At 41.6% G+C, this 23,792-nt stretch overlaps 1 protein-coding gene across 1 annotated transcript in view; it reads right to left on the reverse strand.

The window, feature by feature from the left end:
• Nucleotides 1-2,306: 2,306 nt before the first annotated feature.
• Nucleotides 2,307-23,792, reverse strand: part of fam20a (FAM20A golgi associated secretory pathway pseudokinase) — a 98,625-nt gene continuing 77,139 nt past the window's right edge. Inside the window, exons 7-11 of the mRNA XM_003224706.4 lie at nucleotides 22,265-22,445; nucleotides 18,423-18,532; nucleotides 16,754-16,835; nucleotides 10,513-10,572; nucleotides 2,307-3,454 (exon numbers count right to left, since the gene is read on the reverse strand). Coding sequence (XP_003224754.2) covers nucleotides 3,193-3,454; nucleotides 10,513-10,572; nucleotides 16,754-16,835; nucleotides 18,423-18,532; nucleotides 22,265-22,445 — 695 coding nt within the window. The 3' untranslated portion in view covers nucleotides 2,307-3,192. The remainder of the gene's footprint in view (nucleotides 3,455-10,512; nucleotides 10,573-16,753; nucleotides 16,836-18,422; nucleotides 18,533-22,264; nucleotides 22,446-23,792) is intronic.

Here is a 23,792-nt window from a genome sequence, read left to right on the forward strand (position 1 = left end):
GTTGTTCTGTTTTCTGCTTCCTTCCACCTCCCCTAATGTGTATGCTACATAACTTGATATAAGGAATGCTAGATAAGTTGGAGAAATTGGAGCTGTCCTGTGGCATTTTGATTGACCCTAAAGAAGACATTGCTCAACTAGATTTTGTCACCCTCAAGGTCAAGTCCAACTATATTCTATGATTTTCAAAAGGAAAAGAGTGGGTAATTTCCGTGGATCCAGGGGACATTACTGCTTAACCAAATAATTTCATCTCTAATTCTTCTGGCAAAATTTTAAAATGATAATTTCTCACCAATGCTTATCTTTCTCACAAGTAGTTTTATTAAAACTGTGTGCCTTGCCGAAAAATAGCATTTCAAAGGCCAAAGTGCCAGGAATGTGGCATGCCACCAAATTTCAATTGTGACATGGGACCCTTGTGAGCCACAAAATAAATAATGGACATAGGCAGCCTGCAGGCATGTGGTTTCAAACTCAGGTCTGTAAACCTTGGGCTTGTTACTTTCCTGTCCTGACCTATACATTTTTAGAAGTGTGAATTGAGCTTGTCAGCTGTTGATTAACATAATAAAAACAGAATTCCAAAAGTTATGGGCAGAACTGAAAATTAAAATAGCCATTGATCAAAAACCTGGCTTTTCAGATGAATTAAGTGTCCTGTTTGATCTCAGACTGAGTTAAGTAGCCAACAATTCTGGGACTGAATGGTTTCCTGGGCAGTGAGGTGACTGCACAGTACTGTACTCCTTGCTCACATGTGCTCTTTAGAGAAATTGGGGCAACTTGCTTTCTTATTGGTTCTGATTTTAGGCCAATGAGAAGATTTCTTTTTAACATGGTTACTTCCTACAGAAAGAGCTCACTCCTGGACCTAAGACAACCCAGAGTGGCCTAAAAACATGGCAAAATTGACCCCCTCCACCATGATTAAAAATAGTTGGGTTCCTGGGAGGCCACATGCAGGGGTTTCTCCACCATGCTTTCAATAGGCCGACATACCAGTTGCATCTGATAATATTTGGAATATAAACAAGAAATCCTGGTTCCTTTTTTGTTATTACTGTGGACGTTTATAACATGCAGCCTTTGCAAAGACCCCCTTCCTGTTCTAGATCTAATGTCATATTTGGAATTTTTATTTGACTTACATGGGAAATGAATTACTGAGCCCATTGGATTCTGGGTTAGTGCATTTACTTTTGGATGGTTACCTTTGCATAATTAATGTCCCCAATCTCAGAATCACTAAGTGATGGGATGTGAGCTCTCTTCCTTTTCCTCATGTCCCTCGAACCTGGGCAGTCCCTTTGCCATTGAAATTTTGTTACTACCTAAAAATGTCAGCAGAGGGAGCTTTATGACATGGATATTAAATACTGAAATGTAACCTGTTTTCATAATCCATTTTAAAAGATGCCATTCTGTTGCTGAAAGCCAAACAAAAATGATATCTAGTGGAAAACAAAAAAAGGGATAAAACTGAAACAAATATATTTCCTATTAGTATTGGACTATTTTGTTGGTTAACTTCTGGTGTGTAAGCTGATGTAAGGCTTCCTTGCTACTTGTCCAAAATAGCTGAAAGATCTTTTTTCCCATCTCCTTCATTTTGGCAGGAAATGTTTAGACAATTTCCCAATCTGATGGGCGCAAGTGTTGCTATACAATACCAGCAGTTACACAATGCACAAATAGCATTTATTTGGGTTTGTTAATTTGATTACCCCCCCCCCCCCCCCAAATTCAATATTAATTGTGCTGACACACTTTCTGTGGATGCCTATGATCAAACTATAATTCTCAGAATCCTATGGCATGTTAATTAATTCTTGATGGCCAACTATTATTTTTATATCTGGGACACATCCTTAGAACAACTTGAAATGTGAGTATTTTAGTTTGGGATAGCTTGACTTCATTATGGTAGAGATGGCAAAGGTGTCTTCAGCCTCCAGATCCTTTGCTTGAGAGCACAGCAATTTCTGGGGCCCCGTGATTCTGCCCAGCCAAAAACCCATTGAATATTCAGGCTGCTATTCTACTTTTACTCCTTGGTAGAGCTTAAATGGAGCCAGCTCCTATCCCTGAAGTATTTTCAGTGCCAGGGATCTTCTTCATTCTACACAATTAAGAGCAACATGATTCCACCTACCCTGCCATAGCTTCATCCTGTGGAATACTGACATATTGCAGTTTAGCATGCATTGTATTCTCTTTCTTATATTCAAAGTCACTTTGGGGAGATGAGGTCCATGTACTGACTACTTCATATAGCAGCTGTAATAACACACAGGTCCAGGGTGTTGTGTGCTTTGCACTTACTTTAAGGACATCTTTCTCCACTTTTTCCAGAAGTTCAACAGAAGCAACACAATGCAAAGTAGTTAATGAATAATTACAGAGGTGGGAAGCATGTAGCCTTCACGGTAGTATTACACTACAGTTCTTATCACCCTTTATTGGCATAGTAGTGAGGTCCCTAGAGGCAACACACATCCATGGCACAAAATAAAACAAATCTCTGTGCAGCAGCCTAGGGACATGCCAGGTTGTATTCTCTGAACAGCCTCTTTTAACTCTCATTCTTCTCTGCAACTTGGGTTGCATTTATCATCTCACCACATACCATCACTGAGAAGACTGTGAAATTATGCTATGCTAGCCCACTTTAATTTTGTCTTTGTCAAGGCTGCCAATTTTCCTAATATGACTGCCAAGGGTTGCTGACAATCCTCATGTTTGCTGTAGATGCTCAGATGGATGGTAACCATGCGTTCCTTCCATTGATCCTTTTTTATTCAAGCCACCAGTTAAGTTCTAATCATACACCTCCTAAGACTGCAAGTGCTTAGACAGATCTCAAACCCAAAAGCACACCGTCTTCAGTTAGAGTGTGTTTTCACATCTTTTGGACGAGGTGCACCCAATATCCAAAAGTACATGGTCTTCATCTAGAAAGTGCTTTCACATCTTTTGGAGAAGACGCACCAAGGTCCCTGGAATGGGAGCGAGCAAGGTTCCAAGATATAAAAACGAAATCTGAGCAATTTTACCATTGTGACCACCTAACCAGCCTTCCACTTAGACAAATGTGACCTTCTAGAGGTCTCCCCCATTGCCCATTTCTCCCATTTGTCCAGGATAAAAGAGCATTTCATTGAAAGCGTAGAGTCTAATTTCCAGCAAGTTCTAGCTTGGCTGCGTCACTCTGTCAAAGATGGGCATCTCTAGAGGTCTGGTGTCAACCGCAACAATATCTTCTCCATTGGCCTCTATACATTTCTCCACTGTCTTCAAGATGATGTGTAACCTCCTGTCCAGTGCCAAAAGGTGTGGCTCTGTGAGTACTGGTGTCAGGCGGTCCCGCATCAGGGACTCCCGCATGATATCACTGAGCTTGTAGTCTGGCTGAGCTAAGAGCTGCAGTCGTAATAATGTTGTCTTCTTTATTCTGGAGGAGGGAAAAGAAAAGAAGAGATTTCAAAGGAGTTCTCTCGCCCAGAGAGCTTTGCTTCTTTGTGTTACACAGTCCTCAAAGCTGCTTAGAAATGAATATGAATCCCTATGCCCACTGCTTAATTTTTAATAACAGGTGTTTGGGCTTAAACCTGCTGAGAGTCTCCTTCTCATTCCAGATGTTTGGGAACTGGTTGTGCGCCAATTACAAGTGAAAAGAACATTTGGCATACAGAGAAGGGTTTCAGCTCAGCTGTGAAAGGCGTGCTTTGCAACGTAGCTAGGCTCGAATTCAGTTCTTTATTACTTCCATATTAAAGCAAGGCTTATAAGATTGCTGCCTGAAATCTCAGGGACACACTTCCAGAGAAGAGCAAATGTTCGGTGAAATAAACCCATGGTCTGGCTTCATGTGTTTCAAAAATCCTTTTGTACAGTCTAATCTGGGTAGTGTTCATACGCTTTTGGAATGATACATTTCAAATCAGGTGCAGCCATTTATTTTATTTTATTTTAAGTGTTTATGTATTGCTTTCAGCCTACAAGGGTTCCCTATGCTTTTTTCTTCTCAGTGTTACACTTTTTGAAAAGTGTCTTTATTCTTCCTATGGTCACGGTTCCTATCAGCCAGATATGAACTTCCCTTTGGAAAAAGCTACGAAGAGCTGAAACAAAGTCCTTGTCCCCTGTAACCTCAGTGTGTCTGGCTTTCCTTTCTTGAAACTTCTTCAAACTTTTGGCCTTTCTCTGAGCATCCTCACATCACTCTCTTTTTTCCTCAGTAACTCTTTTTTGTTTTCTTTTGGCATTTAACATCTTTGTATTGTCAAAGGCTTTCATGGCTGGAATCACTAGGTTGCTGTGAGTCTTTCGGGCTGTATGGCCATGTTCCAGAAGCATTCTCTCCTGATGTTTCTCCCATATCTATGGCAGGCATCCTCAGAGGTTGTGAGGTATGTTGGAAACTAGGCAAGCGAGGTTTATATATCTGTGTAAAGTCCAGGGTGGAAGAAAGAACTCTTGTTTGTTAGAGGCAGATGTGAATGTTGTAGACCTTGATTAGCATTTGATGGCCCTGTGGCCTCAAGGCCTGGCTTCTTCCTGTCTGGGAGAATCCTTTGTTTGGAGGTGTTAGTTGTCCCTAATTATTTCATGTCTGGAATTTCTGTTTTCAGAGTGTTTTTCTTTATTTACTGTTCTGATTTTAGAGTTTTTAAAATACTGGTAGCCAGATTTTGTTCATTTTTATGGTTTTCTCCTTTTTGTTGAAATTGTCCACATGCTTGTGGATTTCAATGGCTTCTCTGAAACAATCAGGGACAGCTAACAACTCCAAAAAAAAAAAAAGAGAAAAAAAAAGCATTCTTCCAGATGGAAGAAGCCAGGCCTTGAGGCCACAGGGCCATCAAATGCTAATCAAGGTGATTAATTACAACATCCACACCTGCCTCCAACAGACAAGAGTTCCTTCTCCCACCCTGGACCTTTCACAGATAAACAAACCTTCCTTGCCTAGTTTACAACATGCCTCACAACTTCTGAGGATGCCTGCCACAGATATGGGCAAAATGTCAGGAGATAAAGCTTCTGGAACATGGCCAAACAGCCCAAAAGACTCATAACCCATTTAACATCTTTGTTCATTCTCACGTTAGTGACTAATGTTTGATATTTAGATTGCTCTTTAGACAATCAAATATTCAGGATATACATTAAGACCTCTGATAGATACTTCACTTCGGCAGAAAAAATGGAAATCAAAGATACAGAATGGGGGACGCCTGGCTTGACAGCAGTGTGTGCGAAAAAGACCTTGGAGTCCTCGTGGACAACAAGTTAAACATGAGCCAACAATGTGATGCGGCTGCTAAAAAAGCCAATGGGATTCTGGCCTGCATCAATAGGGGAATAGCGTCTAGATCCAGGGAAGTTATGCTCCCCCTCTATTCTGCCTTGGTCAGACCACACCTGGAATACTGTGTCCAATTTTGGGCACCACAGTTGAAGGGAGATGTTGACAAGCTGGAAAGGGTCCAGAGGAGGGCGACTAAAATGATTAAGGGTCTGGAGAACAAGCCCTATGAGGAGCGGCTTAAAGAGCTGGGCATGTTTAGCCTGCAGAAGAGAAGGCTGAGAGGAGACATGATAGCCATGTACAAATATGTGAAGGGAAGTCATAGGGAAGAGGGAGCAAGCTTGTTTTCTGCTGCCCTGCAGACTAGGACACGGAACAATGGCTTCAAACTACAGGAAAGGAGATTCCACTTGAACATCAGGAAGAACTTCCTCACTGTGAGAGCTGTTCGACAGTGGAACTCTCTCCCCGGGGCCGTGGTGGAGGCTCCTTCCTTGGAGGCTTTTAAGCAGAGGCTGGATGGCCATCTGTCGGGGGTGCTTTGAATGCGATTTCCTGCTTCTTAGCAGGGGGTTGGACTAGATGGCCCATGTGGTCTCTTCCAACTCTACTATTCTATGATTCTATGATAAATGTGGAATCCAGATTTGTGATTTCACTTACAAAATGGTATTTCTCAACATTTGCTAGGTCCCCCAGGTGATTCTATGGCAGACCTGCACACACACGCCGCGGCCCTTCAGGTATTTTGGATTTCAGCTCCCATCGTCCCTGACCATTGGACAAGCTGGCTATGGCTTGTGGGAGTTGGGACGCCCAAACATCTGGAGGGCCACAGGTTGTGCAGGCCTGTTCTATGGTATGCTTCTCCTGGAAGTTACTGTAAAACCTAGCAAATTCGTAAAGAATCTCTATGTCCTATACCAGTGGTTCTCAACCTGGGGTCCCCAGATGTTTTTGGCCTGCAACTCCCAGAAATCCCAGCCAGTTTACTAGCTGTAAACTGTTACCATTATTATATCCTGGAACTGGAGGTAAGCCAATGTGGTATTTAGTCCAGATGGAAATGTATCATCTATGGATACTTACTGTATGTTGCTGAAAAAAAAAGAAGCCATCACATATTCTGAAAAGAGTGGTCTAAGAAAGTGTAGGAACTACCTGAAATATACACACTCCAGATCTTTTTACTAGGGAACAATTCACATTTCAAAATGTCAATTCTTTTAAAGAAAATAGAATGAAATTAGTGTGTTTTTCTCTCTCTCGAGTGCTGAATCCTATTTTGTTTTACTATACAATTGGGCTGTATCCATTTCTTACTCCTGCGCAGGCTAGGTCTTGCATTGCTGCTCCCTAATGTAAGGACAAAAAATTGGAATACACTTAAGTAAAACACTGTTATTGCTTCATTTTTCCCCTGCAGCTGTGCCCTAGCTTTTAAAATATATAATAACAAGCTAAGCCTTGGCTGTCTTGAAATTCTGATCCAGTAATTGGTTATGCATGCGGGCAGTGTATTAAGACAGAACCTTTTTCCTGGATTTCTGAGATTACTAATACCTTTCAATTGTGTGTTTGCCACATGGATGGTGAATACATCAGATATGAAATAAAAAAAGTTTGGGAAATTCTTTTTTACTACAGTCACCAAATCCCTTGTTCAGCATGGCTGTACTTAGGTATACTGGAAATTGTAGCTCAAAAAGTGATCCCCCCATGCCTCTCCACAAAACTGCTCCTGAAGCAGTAACATCAGAAGGGATATGGGTTTTTCGTCATCCCTGCATTAGCAGGTAACCCACATTTATACGTATCAAGCTATTTTGGGGATGAGTCTTAAAAACTTGGTTGCAAAACAATGCACATAGTTTATAGTTGACGATCCCACTGAATCTACAGGGGCATTTGATATTCATGAGAAAATTAAGTCTAGGAGAAGACAGTTCTTCCTAGTATTGGCTGCTGGATCTATCAGAAACAAGTGTGAATATTAACTGCATTATGGGCTCGATTCCAGGAGAAAAGCAGAATAATGATCAAATGAAAGTATAGTGTAGTGGTTAGTGTATATTAGACGGGTGATTGGTTCTGGTTCTTAAACAACCTTGGAATTATTGTTGTTGCTGCTGCTGTTTGCTGGAATTGTTGTTTATTCATTGTCACTTCTGATTCTTCGTGATCTCACAGACCAGCCCACGCTAGAGCTTCCTGTCAACCGTTGCCACTCCCAGCTCCTTTATCTAAGTCATTAATAAAGATGTTAAACAGAACCAAGTGCCGCAGGGTTCCGTCCTGGGCCCGGTTCTGTTCTACATCCTTATTAATGAGTTAGATGAAGGGTTAGAAGGCATGATCATCAAGTTTGCAGACGACACCAAATCGGGAGGAATAGTTAATACTCCAGAAGACAGGAGCAGAATCCAAAATGATCTTAACAGATTAGAGAGATGGGCCGAAACTAACAAAATGAAGTTCATCAGGGACAAATGCAAGATACTCCACTTAGGCAGAAAAAATGAAACGCACCGATACAGAATGGGGGATGCCTGGCTTGACAGCAGTACGAGTGAAAAAGATCTTGGGGTCCTCATGGACAAGTGAAACATGAGCCAATAATGTGATGTGGTGGCAAAAAAAATAGACCTTGGGGTTTTGGTTTGCATGAATAAGAGTCTAATGTTTATTTCCAGGGAAGTCATGCTATCTCTCTATTCTGCCTTGGTCAGACCATACCTGGAATCACAATATGTGCAATTCTGAGCACTGCAATTGAAGGAAGATGTTGACAAGCTGGAAGGTGTCCAGAGGAGGGCAACTAAAATGATCAAGGGTCTGGAGAACAAGCCCTATGAGGAGCGGCTTAAAGAGCTGGGCATGTTTAGCCTGCAGAAGAGAAGGCTGAGAGGAGACATGATGAGGGCCATGGATCAAGATGTGAGGGGAAGTCATAGGGAGGAGGGAGCAAGTTTGCTTTCTGCTGCTCTGGAGATTATTATTTTATTTTTATTTACAGCATTTATATTCCGTCCTTCTCACCCGGAAGGGGACTCAGGGCGGATCACATTACACATATAGGCAAACATTCAATGCCTTTTAACATAGAACAAAGACAAGACAAACATAGGCTCTGAGCAGGCCTCGAACTCATGACCTCCTGGTCAGAGTGATTCATTGCAGTGATTCATTGCAGCTGCTCTCCAGCCTGCGCCACAGCCCAAGACTAGGACGCGGAACAATGGCTTTAAACTACAGGAAAGGAGATTCCAACTGAACATTAGGAAGAAATTCCTCATCATGAGAGCTGTTCAGCAGTGGAACTCACTGTGGTGGAGGCTTTTAAGCAGAGGCTGGATGGCCATCTGTCGGGGGTGCTTTGAATGTGATTTTCCCGCTTCTTGGCAGGGGGTTGGACTGGGAGGCCCATGAGGTTTCTTCCAACTCTATGATTCTAAGGTCAAGCCAGTCACTTCAAGGATACGATCCATCCATCTTGCCCTTGGTCGTCCCCTCTTCCTTTTTGCTTGTAGTTACTATCTGCCTACCTCACAGGTCCATTGGAACGATAAAAAGGGCTTCTTGGCAGGGGGTTGGACTGGATGGCCCATGAGGTCTCTTCCAACTCTATTATTCTTTGATTCTGTGATTCTATGAAAGCCATACACACCATAGTTGTCTTCTTTCAGCAAAGGGAGGGTAGAAATATAGCACCTACATGGATCAGATCCCAAAGAGTTACTCTTCCATGCACTCTTGAAGCAACGTTCCACCAAAAATGGCTATTTCTTAAATCAACCTTTAGCTGGAAAAAACATGAAAGATGCCAGGTTTTTTTTAGTCACAAAACCTGTCTGAGCCACAGGGGCTGGCAATGGGGAAAAAAAGAAAGGAAGGTGGGTGGCTTCACAGCCAAAAGGGTTGGGGAGGAAAACAGGAATGAATCTCTGAAAGAGAAATGTATTTATCACAAACAGTCCTATGCACCTCCTTGGAGGCACAAATTGCCGATTCTTGTTATTAATGCTTGATGTTGCTGCAGGCCAGATCCTCCCTGCAATTGATATACCGATTGAGTAAAAGTTGGTGGCTGCGAGGAGGTGGTTATTTCAGGCTCATGTCATGAGCCAATCTGAAATCACGCAGGCTCATGTGATTTATTGGCAACCCTGTAATTATCAACTAGAAGTCCTGCAAGGTGTGAATAATAGCTTTTGAAATCTGACCTGGAGGCTCAATATAGCTGTATCGCCAGGGATGATCTTATGGGCATCAGGAAGCCCAGGGAGGCAGAAGGAAGAAGGTGGAAATGGGTTAGATGTAGCTGATGAAAAAACCCAGAAGGTGAATAACCCTTTGCCACAGCTCTTTAAATGCCTAGATTCCTGATTTATACCCATTCATAAAAGAGTAGCTTGGAGAGAATTCTGGCAGCAAAATTTATGACCAGCACTTTAATGGCTGCAGGGGGCACATATGTAATAAATGGGATTCGGGCTCTTTCAGACCCTTCCGATACCAATCAAATCCAAATGTTCTTGACAGGAATCAAAAGAAATGCTTCGGTCTCCATGAGAGATGACAAATGGCAGCTCTGGAGGTGAAAGGCTGGGTGTCTAGTTAAGACTGTGAAATTTGCATGCAACTGTAATTTCAAGCAAGCCTGCTCTGCAAATAATTCAGAGAAACTGATCTCTTTTGTCAGATCTGCTGAATGCTATTTTTTTTTTTAAATGGCCCACTCAACTTTGAAAGAGCAGCTGGTGACAGTGGGGTGATCTCAGAGATGTATATTTCATTGCAACAATTCCTTGGAGATTTCCCCACCATACTCTTCACCTTCTGAAACTGGGATGGGCACAGGGCAGGAAAAAAAGTTCAGGACCAATGTTAGCAAGGAAAGTGCTAAGAGACAATCGGCATTGTAAAAATACACTCTTTTTCCATTTCCTAGAAGCCCCTATTGAACTAAAATGGATAAATTTGGGAGATAAGAGGAGATGAGAAGGATTTTTGATAGATGCCAAAACAAATTGGACCTTGAGGGTCCAGCCGGCCGATGATGTCTCACTCGATCACCATCAGCTTAATCAAGTCCTTGCCTGCTTGTTTTCTATGGCCCAGGGAGCAAGATTTTTTTTAAAGAACAAGACAAAACTTTACACATTTAATTAAAATAATTTGGAATGGCAAGTACTTACATGCAACACTGTTCCAGGGGAGCCAAAATGGAGATCTCATCATGGGAGTGCTTCCCAAATCTGTGAGATAAACAGATACATGTGTTAAAGAAGTAGCAATGGGAAAGTATCCTAAACAAGCTAAGAAAATGGGGGGGGGGGGGGAGGATCAGCTGGAGTGAGTGCTCGACAGAAGGAGGTACTCAATAAGATGTAAATCTATATAAATAAAAATGTAATGTCTGTCAGTGCAGGACATCATTATCTTCAAAACTACTCCACCAATTGATATGAAATTTTGACACAGTATAGCATTCAATCTGACGAGTGTTTTAAACCTACTCTCACAAAACTGACCCACCTGAGAAAGGTAAAAACAAACCCCTAAGCAATGACCAATCAGTCTCCCCACCCTTAGCAACCATCCTAACAGATGACTCCTCCCCTTAGCAACGGCATAAGCAACAGTCAATCCCAACAGGAAAATAACACGGTTCTCTGTCCTTACTTTCTCATTGATCCAGACTAGGTCACAGCAATGTGTAGCCAGGTACAGCTAGTCTGTTATATATGGCTTGATCCTATTTGACTTTGCCCCAAAAGATCAGACTGGAAAAGAACCATCACACTTTTTTATTGTGTCAGAAGCGACTTGAGAACATACTGCAAGTTGCTTCTGGTGTGAGAAATTGGCCCTACAGAGACACTGCGCAGAAGATGCCTGGATGTGTTAGCTGGGAGGCTTCTCTCATGTCCCCACAAACTAGAGCTGACAGATGGGAGCTCACCCCATCTCGTGGATTCAAACCGGCAACCTTCAGGTCAGCAACCCAACTTTCAGGTCAGCAGTCCAGCCAACACAAGGGTTTGACCCAGTGCTCCCCAGATAATAATAATAATAATAATAATAATAATAATAATAATAATAATAATAATAAAACTTTATTTATACCCTGCCACCATCTCCCCCGTGGGGACTCGGGGCGGGAGTTTCAGCCTTCAACTCCCAGACATCCTAACAGCTGGTAAACTGACTGGGATTTCTAGGAGTTGTAGGCCAAAACACCTGGGGATCCACAGGTTGAGAACCACTAGTTTAACCCATTGTGTCACTGCAGCTCCATCACACTGAAGGGAGGGTATTTTTAATCTCTTTTTCTAATAATTTCCCACACAACCAATCTGGACTTTACTGAGCCATAGGGCAGAGAAAAAAATGCATTGATCTAAAAACCAGATCACACCTCGAGCTCAACCTAGAAATCAGTAGTCAATTTCCTGCAGAGGAAACAGTGACTGAAAATGGTACGAAGTTCTGAGTCAACCAATCCAATCTATCAAAGCACCATGCCACAGAGCCTACTATCTTCAGTTCCAGACAAGTCCCTGGTGCCTTGAAACAGAGGCGAACCACTTCCTGATATATGGGATATGCAATGGAATCCAGTTCCATTGAATCATAGAATCATAGAATAGTAGAGTTGGAAGAGACCTCATGGGCCATCCAGTCCAACCCCCTGCCAAGAAGCAGGAAATCGCATTCAAAGCACCCCCGACAGATGGCCATCCAGCCTCTGCTTAAAAGCCTCCAAGGAAGCAGCCTCCACCACAGTCCGGGGGAGAGAGTTCCACTGTCGAACAGCCCTCACAGTGAGAAAGTTCTTCCTGATGTTCAGGTGGAATCTCCTTTCCTGTAGTTTGAAGCCATTGTTCCGTGTCCTAGTCTGCAGGGCAGCAGAAAATAAGCTTGCTCCCTCCTCCCTATGACTTCCCTTCATGTATTTGTACATGGCTATCATATCTCCTCTCAGCCTTCTCTTCTGCAGGCTAAACATGCCCAGCTCTTTAAGCCGCTCCTCATAGGGCTTGTTCTCCAGACCCTTAATCATTTTAGTTGCCCTCCTCTGGACGCTTTCCAGTTTGTCAACATCTCCCTTCAAATGTGGTGCCCAGAATTGGACGCAGTATTCCAGGTGTGGTCTGACCAAGGCAGAATAGAGGGGGAGCATGACTTCCCTGGATCTAGACGCTATTCCCCTATTGATGCAGGCCAGAATCCCGTTGGCTTTTTTAGCTGCTGCATCACATTGTTGGCTCATGTTTAACTTGTTGTCCACGAGGACTCCAAGGTCTTTTTCTGGGGGAAGAGGTTTGTTATTGATACCATTGGTACTGTCAGTAATTGTACTGCTAAAATCTGACAGCAACTAGGGTAACTCCTAACAAAGGATTTACCCAGGCAGGAACCAGCCAGGCTTTGAAGCTGAAAAGCCATTCAATGCCAATGAAGGTGGCTAATTGCAACATTCACATTTGCCTCAAGCATACAAGAGTTCTTTCTCCAACCCTGGACATCATTCCACAGATACATAAACCCCACTTGCCTATTTTCCAACAAACCCCACAACTTCTGAGGGCGCCTGCCATAGATGTGGGTGAAATGTCAGGAGGAATGCTTCTGGAACATGGTCATACAGCCCAAAAACCTCACAGCAACCCAACTAGGGTAACTCTTTATACACCAGAAATATTGGCATATCCTCCTGAAGTACAGAGCCCTGTAGATTGCCAGAGCAGAGGGTCTCCTTCCTACCTAAGTAGTATGCTTTTACCAGTAGCAACTGCCACCAAAAATGTTGATGTGTGTGTGTGTCTGCATGGGACACAAAGGTCAAGTTTTACCCGATATAAAAGAAAACCTCCCTGCAGTCTGTGTGACTTTCCAAACCTCAATGGACTTAACTAAGTGGCAATCTACTGTATATACTCGAGTATAAGCCTAGTTTTTCATCCCTTTTTTTAAGACTGAAAAAGCCCCCCTCGGCTTATACTCGGGTGAGGGTCCTGGTTGGCTTATATTTGGGTCAGCTTATACTCGAGAATATATGGTACATTTATTATATTTCTCTATTATTAATGGTATTATTACATTTATTATTTTTCTCTATTATTGTTACAACTACAGTAGAGTCTCACTTATCCAACACTCGCTTAACCAACGTTCTGGATTATCCAACGCATTTTTGTAGTCAATGTTTTCAATACATCGTGATATTTTGGTGCTAAATTCATAAATACAGTAATTACTACATAGCATTACTGTGTATTGAACTACGTTCTCTGTCAAATTTGTTGTATAACATGATGTTTTGGTGCTTAATTTGTAAAATCATAACCTAATTTGACGTTTAATAGGCTTTTCCTTAATCCCTCCTTATTATCCAACATATTTGCTTATCCAACATTCTGCCGGCCTGTTTATGTTGGATAAGTGAGACTCTACTATATTACATTTATTTTACTCTATTTTTATTATTATTAATAATACATTTATTATTTCATTCTGATATTATTATTGCATTTATTATTTTACTCTATTTATTATTACTTGTATTATTTTCCTGTATTTATTATTATTATTATTATTATTATTATTATTATTATTATTATTATTATTATTATATGTATTATTTTTACTCTATTATTATTAAAAGGATACATAAGCACATTTACATTGAAGAAGATGAAAATAATGATTTGATCAGAGTTGGACAGTCTTATCTTAAATTAGAGCATTATGTAAATATTCAAAAACATTTAACCTACTGATGCCTCAATTAATGTAATTTTATTGGTATCTATTTTTATTTCTGAAATTTACCACCCTCGGCTTATACTGGAGTCAATGTTTTCCCAGTTTTTTTGTGGTAAAATTAGGTGCCTCGGCTTATATTCGGGTCGGCTTATACTCGAGTATAAACGGTATATAAGATGCTCTAGACTGAACAGCCTTTCTCTATAAATTGTTGAAAAGCAACTCCTACACACCCTCTAGGTCAGGCTGGAGTTGGGCTTGACCAATCTACAATCTTCTCATTGAACATCCACCACCCCAAACTCAATTTCCTCTGTTTAGATTAATGTAAACTCTTGTCTAAAGAGCAATACTAATTTGTATGTCTTGTCCGCAAGTGGCGTAGCTTTGCAATTAACAGTGAAAAAATTGCACTCTCCCCCAGTGCAATCTGGTGGCACAGTGTGTTAAAGTGCTGAGCTGCTGAACTTGCGGACCGAAAGGTCCCAGATTCAAATCCCGGGAGCGACTTGAGCGCCCGCTGTTAGCTCCAGCTCTTGCCAACCTAGCAGTTCGAAAACATGCAAATGTGAGTAGATCAATAGGTACCGCTCTGGCGGGAAGGTAACAGCACTCCATGCAGTCATGCCAGCCACATGACCTTGGAGATGTCTATGGACAACGCCGGCTCTTCGGCTTAGAAATGGAGATGAGCACTAACCCCCAGAGTCGGACACGACTAGACTTCATGTCAGGGGAAAACATTTATCTTAAATGTTCAACTTATCAATACAATGGGATTTTGAAGAACCACCAGGCACAATAAACACCTTTACCTTTACCTACCCAGTGCTGCATCCCCAGAACCCCATCTAAGGATTCCTATGCATGTCTTCAAAAGAATCTTCAACAATTCAGTTTTTTCGGCCACTGGAGGCATTTTAATGGAAAGCACAGGAGATCGTAAGACCAACCATTAAATTACTCCAATACTTTTCAATAATGGAAAATTCATAATTATTTGTTTACTCTATTACTCGAGAGGCTGCCTGCTCTTCATGCCAAGGAAAAGTGTTTGTTTGCATGTTCACTTTTTTTGCTCATTGGATGAAACAAAAATATAGTCGCTTGTCACCACTGGTAGAAGTGTGGCTTCAGATCCAACGGGTTGTCATGAAGAATTCTTCCAATGAATATGTGGTTTTTAAAAGGCTGCTGTGAAACACTAATCCTGCTCTTGGAGAAAAATGACATGTCTGAATTTTTGCTTGCTTTAAAAAATATTATTACTGTAAGTGTGGTCTGCCATGTCTATGGCAATAACATTCAAACATATACAGCTATCTCTGCATAAGTGTTGGTGCAATAGAATTTCTTTTCCCTAATCACTACCTTAAACCTTAGGCCTGATCCTACCTCTAGGAGTTTTCAGAAAGGTTTTTGAGGGACACTATAGGTTGCTCCATGCAGTCATGCCGGCCACATGACCTTGGAGGTGTCTACGGACAACGCCGGCTCTTTGGTTTAGAAATGGAGATGAGCACCAACCCCCAGAGTCAGACATGACTGGACTTAACGTCAAGGGAAAACTTTACCTTTTTATAGGTTGCAATAGGAAGAGGAACCCCCTTACTCCCCTATTTGGACTCAGGACCCTTCCACACAGCCCTATATCTCAGAATATAAAGGCAGAAAATCCCACATTATTACATAACCCAGTTTAAAGCAGATATTGTGGGATTTCCTGCCTTGATATTCTGGGATATAAGGCTGTGTGGAAGGGCCCTCAGAGAAGCTTCCATAGCTGGAGATGTACCCGAATAGTTCCTGGTTTTTGCCCTCAAATATACAGAAAACTTCTCAGTGTGAAATTAATAAAATGTCAAGAGGAACTCCCATTCCCTTCTTTGGTATATGTGAGGTTGAATTTACACTACAAACCTCTGGCTTTTCTTGTCTACATACTTCTCATGGAATTCTGAACACATTCACTGATAACTAAATCCTTGGCATCTAGTCACATTCAAAACCCATACACAACCTTAGAATCCCCAGTTTTCCTGGTGGGAACTCTAAAATTGGTTAGTACTATTTACTTTATTATTGTGTCAGAAGTGAATTGAGAACATGAAGCCGGAAGATGGAATGTTAAATTGCCTCTGTGTCTGTCTATATGTGTCTGTCTGTATATGTCTAATGGCATTGAATGTTTGCCATGTATATGTGCATTGTGATCCGCACTGAGTCCCCTTCGGAGTGAGAAGGGCGGAATATAAATACTGTAAATAAATAAATAAACAACATACTGCAAGTCAATTCTGGTGTGAGAGAATCGGCCATCTACAAAGACGTTGCCAAGGGGACGCCTGGCTGTGTTACCATCCTGCTGGGAGGCTTCTCTCATGTCCCTGCATGGGAAGTTAAGGCTGACAGATGGAAATTCACTCCGTCTCATGGATTCGAACTGCCAGCCTTTAGGTCAGCAGTTCAGCTGGCACAAGGGTTTAAACCACTGCGCCACTGCGGCCCCCATTGGTTAGTACAATACTTCATAATGCCCTACTAAAATGCAAGAGATTCCAGGAGGAATTAGAATGTATTTTGCTAACACTTTACTTGCTTGAGAACATCCTGGGACTACTTCTTGAAAGAAAATCACCCATTCTTTCTTCAAATCTTCTACCTTACCCTCTTGCGTTGTCCAAGTGGAGCAAAAAGCCATCATCTCCAAACTTGGTGAACATCTCATAATGATGACGGTCCATATTGCCTTGTTAAAGAGAGACAAAAACTTGATTAGCAACCCCTGTTGTGTGCAGACATAACATTTAGGATATATCAGTGTGGTGATGGCATTTTTTATCCTAAGGAACAAGAAGCCTGTGGTAGCAAACATCATATCCAACTAAATAAATGTTTAAAAGGCTCACAGTATCCCTCCTTGAATATGGGTGTTCAGGGAGCAGAGAGTCAACAGAGTCTGCAAACACATATAAAATGGTTTGTGGATAGCTGGACAGCTGCTATATAGGCAGAATGTTGGTCAGGATAGTTATATTTTATTATAATCTGATCCATCATGTACTGATGCCATGTGAGCTTTGCAGCACATGCCAGACTCTTAGCTCACTTGTGCTGTATATTGGAAAGATATCTGCGTTTTGGAGGTGATATTCAGCTGCTGTGCCCATACTGAATTAGTCTTCTGGTTACAAAGCAAATGATGGTATCTGCACCATCTGTTTCATGTACTACTCCTCACTGTTGTACACGACTACTACTAATAATAATGCAACAGATATTGGCAAGCATTCAGTGCCGTAGGAAGCTGATCAAATACAAAAAATAATCGACCCCCAAATCCCTAAAAAAATGCACATCTATAACAAAAACAATAACATATTACACTGCAATATTACTAGTAATATATTATATACAATTATCATATTATTATATCATACTATATTATTAGGATCCCCTGATTGTGCCACGTATTAAAGCGCTGAGCTGCTGAACTTGTGGACCGAAAGGTCGCAGGTTCGAATCCGGGGAGCAGAGTGGGCACCCACTGTTAGGCCCAGCTTCTGCCAACCTAGCTGTTCGAAAACATGCAAATGTGAGTAAATCAATAGGTACCGCTCCAGTGGGAAGATAAGGGCACTCCATGCAGTCATGCCGGCCACATGACCTTGGAGGTGTCTATGGACAACGCCGGTTTTTTGGCTTAGAAATGGAGATGAGCACCAACCCCCAGAGTCGGACATGACTGAACTTAATGTCAGGGGAAAACCTTTACCTTTACTACTATATTATTATACCACAATATATAATAATACACTACCAGTACATTATACTATTAGTATTCTATAATATGTTGTACCATATCATAAGTTGTAATATATATAATATACAATATATTATATTACAACATTATTACGTGCAATATATCAGCACTATTACATTACAATGTTATCATTTCTAGATATTATTATTCCTACACATTCGATATTGCATTATGCTACATATCTTTATTTTTAGTCACTACACCAGGAAGGGGAAACATGTGGCCTTCCAGATATTGTTGGACTGCAACTCTTAGTCTTCCTCATTGTTGGTTATGTTGGGATTGGTTCCTGGGAGCTTCACTCTAACATCTCACCCCCATGTTGTTGGCTGTCACATTTTTTTCCAACCTGATGCCATCCAGGTATGCCACACACAGATCTTTAAGGGATTCTCAAGCTAGCTGCATCCCAAATAAGAAGGGACCTTTTCAGCTTCAGGGGCAGCATGTCAGATCAATAATATTAGCAAATAGCTCTCGATCAAATTAACATGATTAGCTGTTTCCGCTTACCTATTAAAAAGTCAAAGATTGCCATGTCAATGATATTGAGTAGCCGGCTCCCAGTGTTGTAAGGATAAATCTCCTTCACTGTATTGCAATAAAGGGGATTCACTTCCCACCTGCAGAAAAGGATTGAAACTTAGATCCAGTGTGTTTCATGTTATTACACTTTTCAAAGAATAGGCAGTGAGGTCTACATTCACTAAGAAATGTCCATAATACAAATGTTTATAATTTTGTTTTTGAGCAGATACCACTTTTCTTCTACAACAGTGCTCAAGAGGCAGTGTGGTGCAGTGTTTTGAGCATTGGACTACTACCCTGGACACCAATGTTCGTTTCCATATTTGGCCATGAAAACCCACTGGGCAAGATGTACTCTCTCTGATCCAGAAACCCGTGTGGTATGGTTGCTTAGAGTCATCATACGTCAGAAATGATTTGAAGGCACACAACCACAGCCACACAAACAACATGCACTGTCTCCAATGGATTCAGATCTCAAAACGACTTACTTTATAGGCAGGCAAAAACTGAATGTTCCCACCCATGTCAGTGTGAAGAGCCACCTCTAATTTGGTATCTGTTCATCACACTGCATGTCAAAACTGTCTGTTTTTTCCCACCACACAATACAGTCTTCATTCTTCATTTGTCTCCGTTTTATAACAAATGGCTTTATTATATTGGCCTGCAGAGTTTGGGAGGTGGCTATTTTTCTTTTCTTTTTTGGCAGAATAACTGTCAAATCCGCTACCAGTATGTATAACCAGTATAAGGTAAAGGTAAAGGTTTCCCCTGACGTTAAGTCCAGTCATGTCTGACTCTGGGGGTTGGTGATCATCTCCATTTCTAAGCCGAAGAGCCGGCGTTGTCCGGAGACACCTCCAAGGTCATGTGGCCGGCATGACTGCATGGAGCGCCATTACCTTCCCGCCGGAGCGGTACCTATTGATCTACTCACATTGGCATGTTTTCGAACTGTTAGGATGGCAGGAGCTGGAGCTAACAGTGGGCGCTCAAGCCGCTCCCGGGATTTGAACCTGGGACCTTTCGGTCTTCAACTTCAGCAGCTCAGCGCTTTAACGCACTTCGCCACCGGGCTCCTTTGTATAACCAGTATACAAATAATCAAACTGAAGAAAGGTGGGCATAAACAGAAATACCAAGCATTGTATAAGTCTGTAAATATACATGACTGAATGCCACAAGCATTCAAATGGGGTGGGGGAGTCAGAAATCCTGGTGCTGCATCCAAAGAAGCTTTTCAAATTCTGTCTTGGTCACTTGGAGAACAACAAGCTCAGCATGAACCTTGACTTCTTGGCCTGCGATATCTGTATTTGTTTAACCTTTGGATTCTATCCTGGCCTCCACTTGGCAGGTACATTACAGATTAATATCTGCTGCATATTTAACTTGCGACAGGAGCATTCCCCAACCTATTCCATTACAGATGTCTTGGTCTACAATTTCCATAATCTCCAGCTATTTCAACAGCTGGCCATACTGGCTAAGGATAATGGCAGCTGCAATCCAATACTTTAGAACGTTGTTTCTCACCCTGGGGGTCAGGACCCCAGGGGGGTCGGTCACGAGAGGGGTTTCCGAGGGGTCACCAAAGACCATCAGAAAACACATATTTCTGATGATCTTAGGAACCCAAATCCCTCCAGTATTTTCTGTTGGTCATGGGAGTTCTGTGTGGGAAGTTTGGCCCAATTTTTATCATTGGTGGGGTTCAAGGGGCTCCTTGATTGTAAGTGAACTATAAATCCCAGCAACTACAACTCCCAAATGTCAAGGTCTATTTCCCACAAACTCCACCAATGTTCAAATTTGGGCACATTGAGGATTAGTGCCAAGTTTGGTCCAGATCAATCATTGTTTGGAGTCCACAGTGCTCTCTGGATGTAAGTGAACTACAACTCCAAAACTCAAGGCCCACCAAATCCTTCTGGTATTTTCAGTTATGGGAGTTTTGTGTGCCAGGTTTGGTGCAATTCCATCGTTGGTGGAGTTCAGAATGCTCGTTGATTGTAGGTTATCTATAAATCCCAGCAGCTACAACACCCACATGACAAAATCAATCCACTCCCAAGCCCACCAATATTCAAATTTGGCCTTATAAGGTTTTTGTGCCAAATTTGATCCAATGAATGAAAATACATCTCGCATATCAGATATTTACATTACGATTCATAACTGTAGCAAACTTACAGTTATGAAGTAGCAACAAACATAATTTTATGGTTGGTAGTCACCACAATATGCGGAACTGTATCAAGGGGTTGCGGCATTAGAAAGGTTGAGAACCACTATGAGAAAGTCACATAGTTGGGCAAGTCGGTGCTATACTAGTCTTTCACTGGCTTGGGGATCATTGCTTTGTTCAGACACCGCAAAGCCCTGAATAAATTGTTGACAGAGTGAGTCAACTTTTCTGTAAATCCCATTGGTTCAATTGGTGCACTCTAATTAGAATGACCAGCAGGATTCAAGGCCTAAAGGCTTCTACAAAGACATACTCTGTTTTATTCCATTTATGGTATGTTACATCATGTTTTCCAAATCCATTCCAGTTGATTTTAACTGGACTGTGTTCATGAAGTTCATTGAAATAAACAACCTTGATTTGAGGGTTGTTGTATGTATTCCGGGCTGTATGGCCATGTTCTGGAAGTATTCTCTCCTGACGTTTCGCCCACATCTATGGCAGGCATCCTCAGAGGTTGTGAGGCATGGAGAAAACTAGGCAAGGAATTGATTTGCTCCGACCACATTAAGCTGTTTCCCAAATGTTTTGCAGAACGAACAGGGTTGATAAGCTTAACTCTCTCTAGACTGGGAAAGCAAAGTGCTGGCCCTCCTAACCCCTTAGTCCTCAGAATCATTTAAAAAGAATAATTATGCCTGTTTTCAAGTAAATTTCATCTCAAAACCCACCAAAATGACTTAAAGTCAGACACAAATCTGGCTGTTTATTCTGTCCCCAATCTCCCAAATGCCAGCAATGCTCCCAAATAAGCCAAAACTGTGTTCCGAAGTAATACCACATTGCTTTCATTGTGTAAAAGTACAGGTAGTTTTGCTTTGCTCTAGTATTTGATACAACTCCTTATTTTCCCAGCAGCACATATGATGACTGTACTGACTGGAATTAATGGGATTTTTATTACAACCTATCTGGAGGGTTGAGTATATTAATACAAGTGAACTAATACAAGGCAGCAGACTAAACCCAATGGACTGAATCCTGGTTAGTCCACAATGAGAAAAGGCCAGTTGATTCAACTGTTGAATGATGAGGCCAAACATAGGTTTTATATGGATCTGGAATAACATTAGTGTTCGTGGCATTGTGTTTAACAGGGATTTGCTGTCAGATAAATGTATTGGAGCCCCCGATAGTGCACTGAGCTGCTGAACTTGCTGACCGAAAGGTCGACAGTTCAAATCCGGGAGCGAGTTGAGCTCCCATTGTTAGCCCCAGCTTCTACCAACCTAGCAGCTCAAAAACATGCAAATCTGAGTAGATCAACAGGTACCGCTCTGGTGGAAAGGTAACAGCCCTCCATGCAGTCATGCCAGCCACATGATCTTGGAGGTGTCTATGGACAACGCTGGCTCTTCGGCTTAGAAATAGAGATGAGTATCAACCCCCAAAGTCGGACACGACTAGACTTCATGTCAGGGGAAAACATTTATCTTAAATGTTCAACTTATCAATACAATGGGATTTTGAAGAACCACCAGGCACAATAAACACCAAAGAGCAAACATTTTTAAAGTGCTGCGTATGGAAATGATAGTAGTCATAGGCAAAGAGAGAGGTCCATTTACCCACTTACTCCTCTTTTCCAGCAAAAGTGTAGGATCGTATCCACGGATTGGGGATGGAGAGTCTGGGTGCCAAATTGAGGGAAGGCAGGAAAACAGAGAGGGATCCTTCCAGCAGGTGAGGGTTCCCGCATACAGCATATTCCGTCTTGCACATGTAAGGGCACTTGGCAAAGAAACAGACATTGCTGGCTATGGAGAGAGCAGGATGCATGAGTAACATGGCGTTTAGAACAGTGTCCTATTACTATAATAGCAAAGAATCAGATATCTACAACCCCTCTATTTCCTTTTTCCTTAAAAGGGGTAGATTTCTCGGTTTCAGGATTGTAAAGGGACAAAATCTAATATTATTTTATATTTTGAATATCCACTTACAATCATTATAATGACAACAGGGAACCCAGAACTCTCCTGTTGCAACACCTCCATTAGGTGCTGCCTTGTTTTTAGTGCTGGTTTTGATTTATAAAGTCCTATGTGGCTTGGGCCCTGGATAGTTGAAGTACTGTTATATTTTAATGTCTTTGCATTGTTTTTAATTAGGATTTTATATCTATTGTGCGCAACCTTGAGTACCTATATCAGGAGAAAGATGGGATAAAAATAAAGTAAGTACATAAACAAATATCTGTTAGTGACTCATGCTTTTTCAACATTTGGGATTTAGGAGTTGTAGCCGCTCTGTTGCTGCCAACTCTGTCATCCATCTACTTCCTGGAATGTTATACTTTTACTCTTCCTGACAGATAAGTATGAGGACAAATTTCCTAAGCAAGTAGTCTTCACAGAGGACAAAGAAAGCATGCCAACTATGTGTGGACTGTCACACATGCAGATCACTTGTATCTTGTTTCTGTCACTTCCATAGTCTTTGGCAAGCTGTGGCTTTCTCACAGAATGTCCATTTGAATAAAGAAATACCTTTCCAGAACACCACATGTATAGGATAACAAATACCTTTAGCATTAAGCAAAAGTCTCTGTTATGATCTGCATGCTTTCAAATTTTTATTTATTCAAAAGTCAGAGGCTGTGCTCACACTTTGTCATTGAGAAACTTAGCCAGAATCCTCCACCATTGTGTATGATGCATAGCTTTATATATACAGTGGGCCCTTGTTACCCAAAGTGATTTGGTTCAAGGATCCTCCATGGCAGGGGTCCCCAAACTAAGGCCCGGGGGTCGGATGCGGCCCATCGAAGCTATTTATCCTGCCCCCATGGTACAAGAGCAGAAGGGAGTTGGGCTAAATGACCCAAGGGATCTCTTCTTTTCTTACAACCATTATTATTATTATTATTATTATTATTATTATTATTATTATTATTATTATTAACATTGAGGCTGGGTGGCCATCTGTCAATGGTGCGTTGCTTGTGCTTTTGGTGCACAAAGGCAGAAGGGGGTTGGGCTAAATGGCTCAAAGGGTCTCTTCCAACCCTCCTTTTATTATTGTTGTTATTATCATTATTATTAATTATTGCTCGGTGGCCAACTATAGTCCGGCCCTCCAATGGTCCGAAGGATCGTGAACTG

Source organism: Anolis carolinensis, chromosome 2 (assembly GCF_035594765.1).
Source record: "Anolis carolinensis isolate JA03-04 chromosome 2, rAnoCar3.1.pri, whole genome shotgun sequence".
Lineage (NCBI taxonomy): Eukaryota > Metazoa > Chordata > Lepidosauria > Squamata > Dactyloidae > Anolis > Anolis carolinensis.